This window comes from Dicentrarchus labrax, unplaced genomic scaffold (assembly GCF_905237075.1).
Source record: "Dicentrarchus labrax unplaced genomic scaffold, dlabrax2021, whole genome shotgun sequence".
NCBI lineage: Eukaryota > Metazoa > Chordata > Actinopteri > Moronidae > Dicentrarchus > Dicentrarchus labrax.
In genome coordinates this window covers 18,644,952-18,661,739 of record NW_026136704.1, presented here as the reverse complement: position 1 = coordinate 18,661,739, position 16,788 = coordinate 18,644,952, and the positions used below count along the sequence as shown (strand labels likewise).

At 42.2% G+C, this 16,788-nt stretch overlaps 1 protein-coding gene across 2 annotated transcripts in view; it reads left to right on the top strand.

Moving 5' to 3' along the window:
- Positions 1–971: 971 nt before the first annotated feature.
- The window catches only part of septin4b (septin 4b), a 36,714-nt gene continuing 20,897 nt past the window's right edge, over positions 972–16,788 (top strand). The window contains exon 1 of one of the 2 annotated variants that reach the window (XM_051396645.1): positions 972–1,013. In XM_051396645.1, the coding sequence (XP_051252605.1) occupies positions 987–1,013 (27 nt within the window). In that variant the 5' untranslated portion in view covers positions 972–986. Of the gene's footprint in view, positions 1,014–16,090; positions 16,112–16,788 lie in introns of those variants that run through there. The other variant, XM_051396646.1, reaches the window with a different exon arrangement.

Genomic DNA, 16,788 nt, shown 5'->3' with positions numbered 1-16,788 from the left:
GCCTCAATTATCTCACTAAAAGGAGGACATTCTGGTTTGTTGATGTCAGCCCATTTTAGCCCGAATGGCCACTGCTATTCATGCGGGTTTTTGTGCTGTTTGTGTTCATTTGAAAGTAGTTTATGCATTAGATTTAAAGCATTGGACCTTGAAATTTTTGCATGTTAAACTACTGAAATCACAGACCTACTTAAGGTGAAATATTTATATATGGTGTTCAGACTGAGCATGTGGTTTTTGCACTGAATACTACTTGAGTGACTACTTGTGTAATTTATCTGTGCTGATTTGCTTCGGGGTTTTACCTGACACCAAAGAAGAGTAGCAGCGTGAGAATAGGTGTGTTCTCCAAGCCCAGATTTTCTTGTTCTTTATCTCGCACAGTGACAACCGAGAATCTGCTGTGTGTGTCAGCTTTGTTTGTGTACCTGCTGCTTTTGTCTGAGGTGCACTCTACATTTTAGTGGTTATAGATTGGGTTTCTCTCAGCTGACAGCTTGACCATCCTTCAGCAGAGTCAGCAGCTCTCCTGAAGCGTATCATAGTTTCAGAGTGATGGTGCTCATCTGTTATCGCCTTTACAGTAGCTACTGGCCTGTCACCTTAGTGTCAAAACTGCACCCCCTCCCTTCTCTTTACTCCTCTTATCCATGTCACTGTCTACATCCCAAAGCCCCGCAGCTGTGTTTGGCCCGGCTGAGTGGGGATGAAAGGGGGGCGTGTTTGTTTTCAAGACCAAACTGTTCACAGACGGGTGGAGAGGAGTGGATCTATATGGGTGTGACAAACCCCGGTTCCTTCCTCAGCCACATTCCAAGCCTATGTGACAAAGCTGCAGTGTATGCTGACAGAGGGAACACCTTGTGAGGAGAACTGTCAACATCTGTCCAAGACCCAGAGGCTGCTGCTGCTGCTGCTGCTGCTGCTGCTGCTCCTGCTGCTGCTGGCTCCTGGCTGGGTGACGGCACTCAGTGGTTACTCTCTTGATGGTTTGGCACATCTCGTGCGGCTGGGTATGTGATTAAATAAGCAGATGTCCAAGTCTAGGTAAATTTAGTTCCTACTCTTCAAACCACACCCATTGTGTGATTCTCAACGAATACAATGTATCTCTCCTCTGAAAGCAATGATTCAGTCCAGGTTAACATAGTTGAAATGCCCTACCCCTGCACCCACACCCCGTGGCTGTAAACCACGCAGAACTCTGGGGTGTGGTGGAGCAAGAGGGTGGCTGTGGCTTCCTTTTGTTAGCCTAAAAATGCCACATAACCTCACGCACACACACATACACACACAGAATGACGTCACTGCTCCTGGGCAGTGCCAGCTGTGCACAGAGAAGCAGAGGAGAGGACGGTTGTCTCTCTTGAGACGGTTGTCTCTCCACACACACATTCACCACGGTGCATTCCTCTGTGGCTTTTACTCAACTAGCCATTAGCTTCCTGTGCCTTCAATTGCTGCTTGCCACTGCAGCCAAAGTGTAGGCAGTCTATACTTGGACTTTATTAGCCCATTAGCTTGCTAGCTACTGCAGTGGATGCCGTTTTCCCCCTTTCCTCTGTTTCCCCTGAAGCCGTGTCTGCTTTTCTCATTTGCTGTCACCGCTAGTGTGTGCATGCTGGAATGTCAGAATCGAGAGATATGCTGCACCACACCCGTCCGTCCATTGATTGACATTTCATTGTTGAAGAAACGCATACAGTACATATTATTGTGAACAAAACATCATAAGAAATAAATCCATGGGAGCGTCAAATGATGGGTGTGACACATAATCTGATGACATTAAGTTACAGTACACTTTGTGGTACAACACATTGTATGTGTCAAATGAGGACAGATCAACACAGACAAAGACAGAGTTGAATATAAAGGGATAGTTTGGGTTTTTTGAAGTGGGGTTGTATGGTTGTACTCTTCCGTAGTCAGTGTGTTACCTACAGTTGTAAGATTTCCAAGATGTTGGATGCCCTGGTAGCTTACTTGATAGAGGTGGCACCCCATGTAGTCCTTGCTGCAGTGGCCACGGGTTCGACTCTGACCTGTGGCCCTTTGCTTTGTGTCATCTCCTCTTTCTATCTCTCTCTCTCTCCCATTTCCTGACACTCTTCAGCTGTCACTATCCATTTAAGGCAATAGAACCCCCCCAAAATAAATAAATAATTCAAAGATGTTTTTCCGGGCTGTGTTGCTATAACTCTGACCCAAACAGCTGATCTGTGGCGTAATACAGTAGTGGCACAGTTGGTTTTATGCATAAAAGGCTGCCTGGTGGTAAAGTAAGACAGTGAAAATATTCTTAATATAGTGTACACTAACAGATATGTTAGATATGTAGCTAAAATTAATTTTTCTGCAACCCCCATCCAAAGCAGTACATAGCTGTGCTTCTGTGCCGAGACTCCTCTCTGCTTCTCCAAACTGGGGGCGGGCTGACCGCTGTCTACTGTAGCTACCACTCTGACTATGAATAAGTACTTTTAAAAAAATCATGTGAATCCTAACCACAATGCAGTATCAAACATTATACTCCTGCCTTTGCAGTAACTCTATCATCCATTACATTATCTCACCGAATCCACACACCAACAATAGTGCCACTCTACCCTGTGAGCCCTTCAGTGAGAGAGGGTGGCATATCACTCACCAGTGAAACCTGACCCATCATTTTGTATCACTCTCCACTGTGTAAAGTGTGTGGGCTTTATTCTCTGAGCATGTAGGGAGATCCGCTGTGTGATGGCACAATGGTGATGCAGACACAGAGGCTGTATTGGCGGGGTTTTGGCCTGTGGGTTCGGCTTTGACAGACGGCCCTCTGGGCCTTTTTCAGTTTGATGCGAGGGAAAACAATCGGGTTAGGGAGCAGGCACACAACACTTCACTGAATATGAGGCTGCCCTAAGACAATAATAAAGAGATGGTGAAAGATGAGTGCTTAAAGAGGGATTTGTTGTGAACATTAAACGGTGTCATGTTTTCAGTATTTTTTGTAAGTTTGTTTTTCCACAGGAAGAGGAGCTGTTGTGTGTACCTTTCAGTCTTATATGAATTATACAGGTCAACGTAGGGTATAATCATATAAGTACACATTACAAAGGGAAATACAGTGTATACTTTTAGTTCATATTTTGAGGGAGAGGTGGCTGCAGTAACTCATTTATGACATTATTACATATTTTTAGTCAAATATTTCCCCATTTGTGACGGGTAATAGCCAGATGTTATGAAAAGCTACTAAGCGTGGTCAGAACTCGCATCAGAAAAAGTTGATTCGTGAAAGATGTGATTGGCGGTGTCACTACATCTTGCCTCTCAACATGAGGAGGAAGTAAATTTCCCAGTGGGGAAAAGACAGGTGTAAATGATAAAATTAATGATGGCTGAATTCCATTCAGTCACTGTGCACGCTGGCTCACTGCCACACTGTCAGGCCTCTCTGGGACACTTCAATGGAGCAGAGCCATCATTAATGTTATTAGTAACACCTGTGCTTTTCCCAACTGTGTCTTCTGTAAAAAAATAAATAAAAAAAAGACACCACAAACTATAGCCTTAAATGTATCGTACAGTTGATAGGTATTACACCACCACTACTCAGTTTTCAGTTAACGGGTTTAATTTGTGTCTATTTGAACTATCCATCCCCTCCCCTCGTATGCATTCCTCTACAAACCTCTCTGGAATATCTGCCTGAAGACTGCTGTTGAACGTAATAGTCCTTGCCTCATTTTCGTAAAAGCTTTAAAACGGGCTTGCCGAATTGCCCTATTTGGTCCTCCTCTGACATTCTAACTTCCTATGCTCACCGCTTCCTTCCTGTCCCTGCTGGGCCTGCTCACCAGACCCTCAAGCTAATTGGCTCGTGTCTTCATCTCTGCAGATGTCCCACGTCAGCCCGAGCTAGCCTTCCAACCTCCAGCCTCAGCACTCTGCAGAAGTTTTGGTCAGAGGGCAACCTTTTACATTCCTCTAAAGCCTCACAGAAGTGGCCCCTGCCAAGCCCCCCACCCGCTATAAATAATCTCAGCCCAGTTCCCATGGCCCCCACCGAGGTCCCAGCTCTCGGCTAGCAATGCATGAAATGCTATGCAGACACCAGAAAGACCTCCACCCCGTTCTACCAACCCAAGGATGATTAGTTTTCTGGTTGGAAGGGGGACAGGTGTTGAGGTCATGGCTGCAGTTATCAAAGCAGTCTGACCACCATGATTAAAGGGAGTGAAGGATCATTTGTGTTGTTCTCCAGCTGTTCGTTGTTTGAGTGACTTGAATTATCCTTCCAAGAATGTCCTACAGTACAACGCTGACAATCAGTAAATTTGTTGTGGACCGGATTGCACGGTTTGTTATCACACTTAAGTTTACATCTCTAGTGTGGCTGTTGTCATTTTTTTAGCATATTCGGGTTCCGTGTTCACGCTGCACAATTACAGTATGTGCAGCATCCATCCCTAACCTCTAACCCCCATGGGACAACTCTTAAATTCCTCTACTTTTTCAATCTGTGGTTTACAGTGCAGTCATATCCAATTCTTCTGGGATCAGCCTATTGAAAATCTGCTTATAGTTTGGCATATGTGTGTGTTTTTGGATAGGTTTCCTGGTTTAGTGGTTTATTAGTCTTATTCACGCCTATTTGTGGTAAGATGTCGAAGAGGTGACACATTATTTCCATTGCAGCAACTGTGGAGCTTAATAAAGGAAAAAGCTTCATAAAATGTCAGTCGTAAATGCCAGAGGTTTTTTTTCTGTTTACCAGTATATAGCAAGCATTTTATAGCACGAGACCTAAAGATATACATTTTTTTTACCAGCAGCAAACTCAGTAGCCAAGAAAATTAATCCTGAAGACATGCTGCGTGCAGTCAGTGACTTTCTCCAAATTCTCTGAAGTGCCTTGTGGAGTTTTCTCTTACTGCAACTCCCCATATATTGTGTGTTGCAGTGAATCTCAATACAGCACACTTCGCCTGTGCTGATGAACATCAGTCAGACTGATGTTCGTTAGGATGGACAGTAGTCTGGGCCGAGAGCCAAGATGCCTCGATGTAATCTTTGTGCTTCTGGGAACAGTCATAGAGCTTACTCTGGCTGCAGGCACTGTGAAGGCACAGCTACACATCAGGCAGATGACAAATTAAGACACTGTTGATATCAGAACAGCTACATCTAATTATGAGCAGATTACAAATTACTTTTAATGTAATGTCAGACTTTACTTAGGCCTCACATAATGTTTTGTACGTTACATTTTCACCAATACAATAATTCAACATCATATCCAACATCCATCAGCAGTAGCAGATCACTGACAATGCCTTCAGCCTTTTAGTTATTTTTGGTACTTAACATTTAAATTTTACATGAGTTTGACATCTGATGGGGTCCATGGGTGCTGAAGTCTGTGTGTGAACATTCGCGCACATGCCTGAATCCGCGTACGTGCTAATGCATACAGATGACAGTTCTGCATGTCCTAAACCAGCATGGTCCTCAGCTGCAGCACCCTCCACTCCCCTTAAAAAAACACTTCCAGATGCTCCCATCAGGCTGCAGGACAGTGGGAGGAAATGCCAGGCAAGCCAAAAGGAAGAGCAGGAGAGATGGTGGAGATCTTCTTGAGGACAAGGGATGTAGTAAAGGATGGTTAACGTCCCTAAAGAGCATAAAACCTCTATCTTGATCCAGCCTGCCAGTGGAAATGAGCTCCTTATCTTTAGGATATGACCCAAAACAACCGCATGCAAATGTGAAAAGTGTGAGCAGTGATGAAAAGCATGAAAGTTGACTGACTGCTGTAAAAACTCGAATGACAACCGATAAGAGAGCTAACAGCAATGCAGTCAGGAAGAGCTTCTAACCAGATCTCATTTTGCTTAAGAAGCAGCCTCACAAAACCACTAACATCCACCCTGCCCATATCTAAAAGACACAATCAAAAGTAAAGAAAAAGGAATGTAAACATGTATTGTGAGATAGTTAAATCACCATACAAATATGAAAAGATTCAAATTAGAGAGATGAAAAAGGAATCGTGATATCAATCGTGGTATCAAGGCATCAGTTTCATTTTACAAAAGGAAGTATGCATTGTTTTGCAGAGTTTATACTCTACCTTAAAAAACAAAAAGGATTCTATAAGCTGATGAAATATAAGAGAAAATATATTGTTTTAGATTTTTGTCTGAGAAAGAAAGAAATCTTTTGTCTTGAATCTCATTTTGTTGACAAAAATCGTGAGAAAATCATATCATGAACTGTACTGAATCGTGAGTTGAGTATGTTGTTACGTCCGTAAAAGAAACCAGTTTGCTCATCCTGCTATATTCTTCTATCCACACCATCGTCAACACAACTGGCAGACGCACACAGACAAAACAGATACTTATACAGATGGCGGCATCAGATTTAAGCACTTGGGTGTAAGTAAAGCATGGAATGTGTTAGCGTGCTGTGACATGATGATAGATGGAGGAGAGAGGAGGCTGGGAGTTCAAGACACAACCACAACATTTAGAGAATGTTACTGTAAGTGGGATTTAGGAAGCGTTTTAGTGAGAGAGAAAGAGGAAGTCAGTGTGAGTGAATCAGTCAGTTATTTAATCAGTCATGGCAGTGGATGTTCCCTTAACATCACAGACCTGAAGGCCAACATAAGCAGGAGACCCCAACTGCAGCAGATAGATAGGCACTACACAAGCAAACACACGCAGAGTAGCTGCTCACCCAGTGTGAGTAAACAGTGTCAGAAATGTAAGGGGGGGTTAGGCAGAGACTGGGTGCCCTTTTATTGACCATCAGCAGTGTGTGTGAATTTTTTCCCTCCATGTATCACACTGGAGTCTGAGCCTGTTACGTGTGTGAGCATGTGTGTGTGACTTAATAATAATCACTCCACAGTCACGACAGACGCTGAAATAACCACACAGCACGCCACCATTCAGTAAATATTCCTTTACTGCTGGAGTTCCATAAGTTAAAATGACTGACTTTCTTCTCTGCTCTTGATCTGGAAACAGAATCTAGTCTATTTGGCATCCAGTAGCTGCAGATGACTCAGCATTGTAGGTGAAGCCTGTGAGTTCTGTACAAATATAAGAAGCAGATAATCTCCAAATGACACTGACAATCAGCGGTGATCTGATCGGCTTCTTCCGCATAGTGATGGTTCTACACGCGCTTAAACCTCTTTCATCTTTTTTGGCACATCATTCTGTTTTATTTTGAAAGATCTGTGTTTGGAATCTGATGGCTTTAAGCTTTTCTATTGACTCTTTTTCTTCTTTTGAAACTCCTGTTGGAAAGATGCACAAGCTATTTTTGACATTGCTATTTAAGTGTCTGATGAGGATCACCGTATGTCTGGATCATTTGGGCACTTGTCTGGGTATTGGTTGGTTTTTATGTTGCTCTGTGACATTACAACCCTTTGTATTGTGGTAAATACTTTGAAATATGAAGTGTGTGAGGAATCTGTGATTGAAACAGTAGTGTTGTCAGAGTAGTGATTTGGGACAGAAGTGTCTGACGTGTGCCTCTGTGAGAGTTGGGATCATATGAAATGGGTGAACCACCACAACATGTGCGACTCATTGAAGGATCAAAGGGAAGACATGTGGCTCCTGCTGCCTCCCTCGATCTCTAGAGCCTGCTCCCCCTTTTCCCCTTCACCTCTCTCCCCTTTTATGTGCTCCCTTCTTTGTAAACTTGTTTTTCCTCCTCTTTGTCTTCCGCCGTACGAAGGAGCTCCCCCGTCTCTGTAAAGCAGTCTCACGTACAGAATTCACTCCCTCCGGCTTTCAGGATTTCTCTCTTTAACCTTCACATAAACAATCGCATACCTGTGGCCTGTTGACCTCCCTATTATCCAGGAGCTCAAACCACACCAGCATCCCTCTTTATACCCATCTATCTCCATGTGTCTCCACCCTCACTGCCAAGGAGCATGTTTCTGAACCTAAAAAAACGTTTTTGAATTGTATTTTACATTAATATCCTATAGGCATTACAGTGAGTCCAAAGATTTCCCCTTTTTCTCCTATGAACATCTCATGATCACCGCTGATAATTATTTGTTTTATTGAACCTATCACTTAGGGACCTATTAACATCCTCAATCACTGCGTATCAAAGGCGGATGCACTGGAAATGTCAGCTAATTAAAGCTGTGTAAAAAAAACACTTAAATCTGCTATAAGACACTTTTTTTATTACAGCTTCCTAAGAAGATTTATCAAGGTATCAGCTTCCCAGTTAAATCTTGATAATTTACAATAAAATAAAAAGTCAGATACTTCTTAGATCCCTTATACCTGTTTTTCTATTTATATTTCCTAATTAATGGGTACTCACAATAAATTTCAATGATATTGTTTTAGATTTAACCAAAATTGCTAAAATATAGAGTGTTCAAAAACCTCTGACTGGCAGGAAACCACATAGTCATTTACTGCTGCTCTGTGTGAGGTGGTTTTAATTACAGGTGTCTATCTTATCGTGTGTGTGCGCGCATGATCTTCAAAGGTTAATAGGGCAAAGAGCATGGATGCCCATTACTGACTGCTTTATGGAGCTGGCCTTAGTCTTTAAGCACCATAAGCAGCTAATGACTTCCTTATTTTTACTGTTGGAAAACCTCTTCCACTCTCTTTTTAGACTCCTGGTCATTGAAAGGAAACAAGAAAAACATCCGGTAGTTTTAGCAGAACAGGTTGCCATGGGCAACTCTTTATGGGGTGATACACACTGGCAATTCTTATTCAAACCTTTCTTTGAGTATCTCTAGTATTTGTTTTTATTGTTTTTTTTAATGAAACATTTAAAAAAAGACACAGGAAAGAAGGTTTTTATAGCAGGTGGATCCAAGTTCTCATAGGTTTCAATAAAAAATGTCTGAGCAAAAGAATGGGGTCACGCTCACCTCCGGGGGCCAGAGAACAAAAAACATTTTATTTGTCTTAAAATAAGTTTTACGTAAGAATATCTGTGTTGCTGAGGGTCACCACATTATTTCCAGCTAAATTAATCACATCAATTTCCCATAAAATTTAGAGCCCTCCAAGGTCAAAATAATGTTTACCCAGTGAAGTGAACTGTATTCTCAACCACAGGCCAGCTACCAAATAACTCTCATTATGTTAACTGCTGTGCATGTACACCTGCAGGACCTCACCCAGGTTTGACTTTGTCCAGTTTTAAGCAAAGTAATGTCTCTCAATGTTTAGCCTATAAGAAAAACCTCTCTGTCTTCTAATTTTGCTACTAGTTCATCTTTTATGTGTTGCTAGTGAACTATGCCACTGTTTTTCTCAGAGATTATATTATCACATAGCACCTCACTGTGTATGAGCACATGTATTCCTTCAAAAGATTTTGTTCCACCAGAAGATAAGCTGACCTGGAACTGTCTGTTTCTTTGAGATGCAAGGGGAAAGAACAGAAGCCAAACTCACTTCTTGCTATCAGAGAAGCTGGTGGAAACTGGGATGGAGCCACTCTTTTGCTTCTGATTAGCTACTGAATAGACATTTTAACCACTGGAGGTCCCGTCCCTGCTTTACTGGTGCAGTGCGAGCTTTGTGGCTCACCTGCAAAGGGCTGGTAAACAAAGAATAATTTAGACTAACTGACAAGTTATTTTTCTCATGCAGTGCTACGATGTGTTTTACAAGCATTTTGCATTATTTTTGACCCACATTGAAGTTATTCTCAATGGTTAATACAGAAGGCATGCAACGCAACAATAGCACATCATACAATTTTGCACGCTATCGTACAAAAGTAAACATAGAGGTCACTGAAGGCAATGTGTAAGGTTTCATTTATAGGTTAATGTGCTGTGGAAGCCAGAGAATTCCTGAGCAGATGATAAAGACGATGAGGAGAAAGAGTGCCAATTTATGGCTTTTTTTGGAGCAATGGCCGCTACTTCTGTCTGTAGGTGTGTGTGGATGCGGAGTCGGAGCCAACATAGACCAGTTTTGATTTTACTGCAAGTTTTGCTTGAGAAGTGTCACCCCAAATACTTATGAGGTCTAGCACCTCACTGTCCCTCCACTGACTAGAGTGACGTATATGTCACATGAAATCTGACTGTTCGCACTGAGGTCCCATTGCCAAACAGTAAGACCTGTATGTTATGTGGACCACATATGAAAGTGGCCCAAATCAGAATTTGAAAAGATCAGATTCCTTGGGATTTGTCCTGTCATAACAAAAAAACTGAAACACAAACACTGTTCCTGCTGTTTTGGTTTCCCTTCCATCCACAATTAAAGTCAAGTGAAGGCTCTTGATTTAAAAAAAGAAAAACGAAAGAGTGAAACGGACCCCCCTGGGTGTCTGTAGTTCCCCACCACAGTGCAGACCACTGGGCAGTACATAAACACCCTCAGTGTCCTTGCCCTTCCACTCCACCTGTTAAAACCACTGCCACAGTAGACTGCCAGCCGCCTGTTTGTGATATATTTATGTTTGTGAGGAATGTGACATATTTTTGGAGAACCCTGAGGGAGGTGGAATGTGTTTAACCTTTGATGATGTATTGGATCAAATTACAAAACACACACTGAGGATATGTAAAGATTGGTGTTTAATATACGTGACCTTGTAACCAGTGAGGGGCACAGTGTAACATTTAAGTAAGTCTCAGAGGCGTTGGATGACATTGGGAGTGTTTACGGGTTATGCAGAGAAGAGTGTGTATTTCAGGCAAAGTTATACTGGAAGTAGTGTAGTTTTCTTGTCATTTTGGTTCTAAGACAACAGGGAGAAACTTCGTGGGCGGACAGTAAGATGTAGCTCTGAGACCATATTTATCTAAAATGACACTTGTGGCCTTTTCCACTCAGCCACTTTGGTTATGACATTGTTTTCACTGGGAAAGCGACAGCGCGAGTGGCTCGGGAAAAAAATATCTTGGCATTGCCTAACATCCCGAGACAATGTGTACCATTCCCCCGGTGCTTTAAAGAAAGCAAACCCCACACAAACTTATATGGAGGAATTCCTGTGTGACACGAAGAAGCTTGAACGGTTACTTTCTGTCACCACAAAACACAGAGTCATATTTAATAGCATGACGGAAGTTTGGCGTGTCTAAAAGTCGTATCTCTGAAGCCTGTCAGATGCTGTTAATCTCTCGCTGGATTTAGGCAAGTTTTCGACTGATTTACAACCAGCTCTTATTAGTGTTGGAGCTGCAGTACACCGATATTCTCTAAATACCTTTCTGTTTTTCAGAGTTTGTGGGGACAAAAGTTTCCCCCTCTCTGAATGAGCATTCTGGTTATGGCGTAGCAGCATCTCTCTCGCATCGCTGCCCAGTTTCCCTGGGAGTCGTGCCAAAAGGGGTGCCCTCTTCTCTGCACTATTAGCATTGGAGGGAAATATTGAAGGCTTATGCATTGTCATGTTGCAAGCACACCTTTCTGGTTAAAGAGACACAGATTTTAATCTCAGTGCAGTTGCATGACGAGCGTTGACTGAAATTCAGAGATCTTTGCTGTGTGGTATATTTTTTTAGCTGCATTGTACTTTTTCTTGCAAACGCTGAAAAATGACTAACTTGAATGAGTTGAGAAAGCGATTCGGGAGCCTTGTTTTTCTTTCTAATCAACAGCCCGGTCCATCTAGAGCCAGACTAAAGCGGGGCCTGGCGAGCAAGCTCTGGCTGCTGACTTAGGAGTCTTGCGCTCGCTGGTGTCTGGGCTATTAATAGAGCTAGCCTGAGAATTCAGACTAAGGTCAGCAATCAGATTCCTGCTCCCAACTAGTGGAAGGGACACAAGAAGGAAAAGTCCCTCCCAGAAATTATGCATTTCTCACATTTCTATTCATGTACATAAACTTTCACTCATGCAGGATGTCTGTACTGTAAGGTAGGGGTCCCCACTCTTGCTGCTGCAGGTTTCCCTCCAGAAACTGACAACTGTGTGTCCTGCTGCCTGCATCTGGTCACTGCTTTAAGCTTTTTATGATTCACACAGTGGAAAGTACTTTTACCCATTAGATGTGTTTTTATGCACTGGAACTGGAGTGCTTCACTTTAGCTGGTATAGAGGTTTCTGAATGAATTCTCACTGTTCAGTGTCATCCTTAATGTCTTGTTACTGTCTAATAAAGGTTTCAAAAACACAAAAACAAAGATATTACTGAAAACTTTATCTGGTAAATGTCTATTCTTTCATAATGGATGAACACTCAAAGACACCATCACAGCCTTTTAATTCCACTGGCCATTTGTGACACAAGGTTAGATTTAGGCATTTCATTTATTTCTTCTCTAAAGTAGTTGTGGTGCTCTTTACATTACAAATGTGGCTGACTGGATTATTGTTATTAGCACAGCACAGCTGCTGGCTAGACAGTGCCAGCTTTGTCAGCAATCTGTCCACTCACACAGATAGATAAATAGACACACAAGCCTCAGTGAACATAAACACACAGTCACACACATCTGGAGTTTACAGCTTAACTCAGAGCCACGCAGAACCGTCTATCACACACTAATTTAAACAAATATCAACATGGGACTGCTTATTCCTCAGTCACAGATGGTCTGCATGAACCAAGTATAGCCCCTACCAGATTAATGTCACTGACTGTCCACCCAGTCTGTACATCATGACCCACACAGATTACAATCCCGCCCAAATCTACACAGCTGAAAGGTTAAATACTGCCAGTGTCAGTTAACCTTTGACTTCAATATCTGTGTTTGTTGCAGCATACTTTAGTGTATGACTGTATATCTACTGTACAGTGACAGTAATCTGTTCTGTTCATTCTTGAATGTGTGCTTCAGTCACTTTGTGTAACATAAATCTGCTATTTTTGGTTTATGGAGATTATACTCTGAACATCTGGCAGAATGACTTTTTGAGTGCCACAGTGAGAAACAGATGCAGTGTCTGGGGCATTTTGCTATGTACAGTTTGTACAGTTGTTATGGTTATTATAGGCCTATTTAACTTTTTAAAGTGAGCAGAGTTGAATGAAATGCAGGAATGTGAACTTTGTAACGTCACTTCACAGACAAGCTGATCATTTTTGTCCTTTTGGGGTCATTGCCTGTGAAGGATAGAGTGAACAGAGCCAAAGGAAGAAAAAAACAAAACAACAACCCTCATGGATAGTTATGAGATGTTATTTGATTCTGGGCCTCTGATCTCTGGGTCTCTGTGCATCAGTCTCTGCTCTGCTCAAAGCTTTTTCTCTCCCCCTCTTGCTATCTTCCTGTCACTGTGGTTAATTCCTCCGAACTTGCCCTTCACCCACATCTTTCTCTCCACATCACTGTCACATTGTGCCATGGTGGCTCAGTCCCTGCTGTTCCCAGCAGCCATGAAGCCCCAAAGACTGTTTAACAGTGGAGTTCATCACTGCATTCAGCTTGACTCACGGAACAGTGTGTTTTTTACTGCAGCTCCCCTAAAAGACGCTTCTTACAGTCCCAGATGAGTTGAAAATATCTCTCCTGGAGACGCTCTGTGCCATTTAGCATAGTCTCTGTGCCAATTAAGAAGTTATTTACGACCCAGGTTAAAATTCACTCAGACTGCAAACTGAGCAGCCTTGCCAGGTTTTTGTGTTTGGTCTTGACTGCTAAATAAAGCATCTAATGAGTGTAAGAAAATGTTCCAACAAGAAAATGAGGGAAAACTACACAAACTAGAAGTAGATAAAATGCACAAATATATTATTCTCCATGATTATGAGGTAGTGACAGACCGATTAATCGGTTGGCCAATTATCTGCCATTTTAAGATAATTGGTATCGGCCGATGTTTGAGCTCACAAGGCCAATAAACAGAAGATTTCTGCAGATACATCTGCAGGTAACTATGTCAGTGTGGCTGCTGTGGAATGATGTTCGAGCACTCCCCTTGTTGGGAAGATGGTGAAAAAGTCTCCTACTCCTGCTGTAAACGTATACCTGACTTTCCTATAGAAGAGAATAGAACTATACATGACCTGTCTTTGTGTTGATATTGGCATTATATATCAACCTTCATATATACAAATCTCAATGTTAATAGTCTACATACTATATGTGTACACACTACATGCTAACCATTAATGAATGCATTTTATCCTGGATCTACTCAACTGAACACTGGACCTCTCTGATGGTGCACTGACCCACTTTGAGAATGAGGACGACCTTGAGATTATTTACTGCTCTTGACAGTTTTTTCCACAGAAACATGGCAATGACAGTTATTGTCTTAACATTGGCAGGCATGTACTGTAGCTCAGACCAGCTACTGTCTGACATTTATTGCTCAAGTGTTTTCACATCTGCAAAAATCCCAGTATAAAACTCAGTCTTTCAGTACATTTACCTCTGGTCAAATGGAAATGTTGATGTTGAAACACAATATTTCCAAATGAAAAGTTGGCAACTTTAATGGGTTTCCAGTTGAGCAACCATTTGTTTTAGCACTGTAAACCACACACTAGAGTGCTGCAGCAGTTAGCAGTGAAAAAAAAAAAAACTATAATAATATGATAATTGTCCCAACATACAGCACAGTTTATAATTCAATTGCATTTGTTAGCCCTGGGTTCAACCTCACACTGTGTGACACCCTGCAGGATGCCAGGTGTGTCACTGAGTCTGTGCCATTTCCTTTTTGACGCTTTTTCAACACCTCATTCAGTTGAGGTGTGAGTGCTGGTGACGCACACCATGTGCTATACATAATTCCACGCTCTTTGATTAGGATTCAAGAATCGTGCACCACTCTACAGAAACTGCAGCAGCACTCTTCTCACAACTCTGTGTGCAATTGTACTGCCTTTTCTTTGGTTCATAGATAATTGAATAGTAAAGCTGAGCGGAAATGGTGACAGTGAATATTTTATCACAACTGAGGTCACGAAAAATGAACACAATCAGCAAAAGAAAAAGTGCTCTGGGTCACGCATCACTGTGTTTTACCTACAAGTTAAGAGACAAGTAAATGGACAGAAGAGCTCCCTTTTGACACTGCACCATAAAAAGCTGTCAGACTCACCCGTAGCTACTATTCTGTTCATGTGTAAGTGAGGGAGCAGGCTGCGCACAGCTTAAATAAATATTATCATGCCCCACTGAATGTACCCAAACACTCTCTAGCCAGGCCAGGAGTTACCTAAACAAACCAGAGGTGACAGCCCACTCCACAGCTTTTAAACCATAGTGGCTAAGCTTAACTTGTGGCAAAAGTTAGTTGTTAACTGGGTTTATTATTTGCTTTAAATAAACCATAAAAATGTGTACAGTGGTTCTGGGATGAATTACTTGAGAGAAAAGTATGTACATGTGTAGAGCATATTGAAGAAAAAATTCCAGAATCTATGAATATGCTAACTTTGTTCGTTTCTAAAGTTTTCCTGCTGGACACAAGATGTCTCCTACTTCACTGTAAAGTACATCCTCAGTGTCTGTGCATTGGTGGCTTTAAGTTTCTACCTTACATTTAAGCTATATACTGCACCAGCACTGACCTCCAAACTATTTCTGATGTCACAAATCATGCTATTAGGCCGTATACGAATGTGAAAACATCCTTCTCATTTCTCTCTGCACATACAGCATTCTGCACAGTGTAGCTTAAACAAGAAGAAAAACATATTTTTGAGTGCAGGAGGACTTTAAGTGTGTTTTATGAGCAGTTATAGAGGCCCTGGGGTCTGCAGGACCCTGAATAGAACATTATAGGGATAAGTGATTATCTGAATATTAACATTATAGCTCTCTGAACGTTAAGCCACAGCTTTGCCTGGTGTTTGATATCCCAGCTTTCACCTGTTTTCTTCCTGAGGTCTGTCAGTAAGCCTGATCTAAACAGAGCTTTTCCTCCCCCCTTTCTGTCTGACCCTCACACTCAGGCAATTCTCTCCCTTTTCTCCTTTTCCTGTGCCAGTCAAGCCCGGGATGCGGCGTGTGTCTGTGTGCAGCATTACGTTATTAATGTCAGACTGTAAGACTGTGTAGCCCTGCTGAAGCTGGAGGCGCAAAAGGTTTTTGTCTGTACAGACCTGGAGCAGCTCGAAGTCGGTCGCTGTCCTCTACTGTATAGTGTGTGTTGGTGTGTGTGCCTTGACCATCTGCACAATGGTAAGTGTAGCGTGTCATCTGCATTGTGATGAGAAGTGAGATAAGCTCGGCTACACAGCACAAGCCGTCTGTCATGAACAACCTCTGCTGGTTTATAATGTGAAGAGACAGTCACACCGGGCATGTTTTTATCAATCTTCCTTTTGTTTTTGAAAATGATACTGACAGTCCGATGCTCTGACTAGTTGTTTATCTTTTTTTCTCCCAGCCCGGTGTCCTCCGAACCATCCTTAATAGGAAAACCGTGCTTTTAATAATGTGCTAATGACTGCCTGGACTGTCTACCTGCAATGTGCATGTGTTGTGATTGATATTTTCTCAGTGTCAGTATTACTGAGGTCAAAAGGATGTTGTATCGTGAGTGCTGGGGCTTTTTTTTTTTTTATCTGTATGGGACTGCTCCTCCTGGCAGGCAGATGTTCCTTTACTTTCATTCCAGCTGTACAGTATATAGGGCAGCTGTAAACCAGAGAGAATCCCATATGAAGGGGTCCATGCTGCTGATTACACTTTAGTTGGCACAACAACGTATGTTTGAGCTACGTGTGCTGAAGTCACTGGCATCACAGATGAGTCAGTTGGCAAGGCATCTTATTTCCCTGTGTAGGGGTACTTGTGTTGAGGTTTCCAAGCTTTTTTTGCGTGTGTATTTTTGTGGCTCTTGGTGTGTTTGGGCA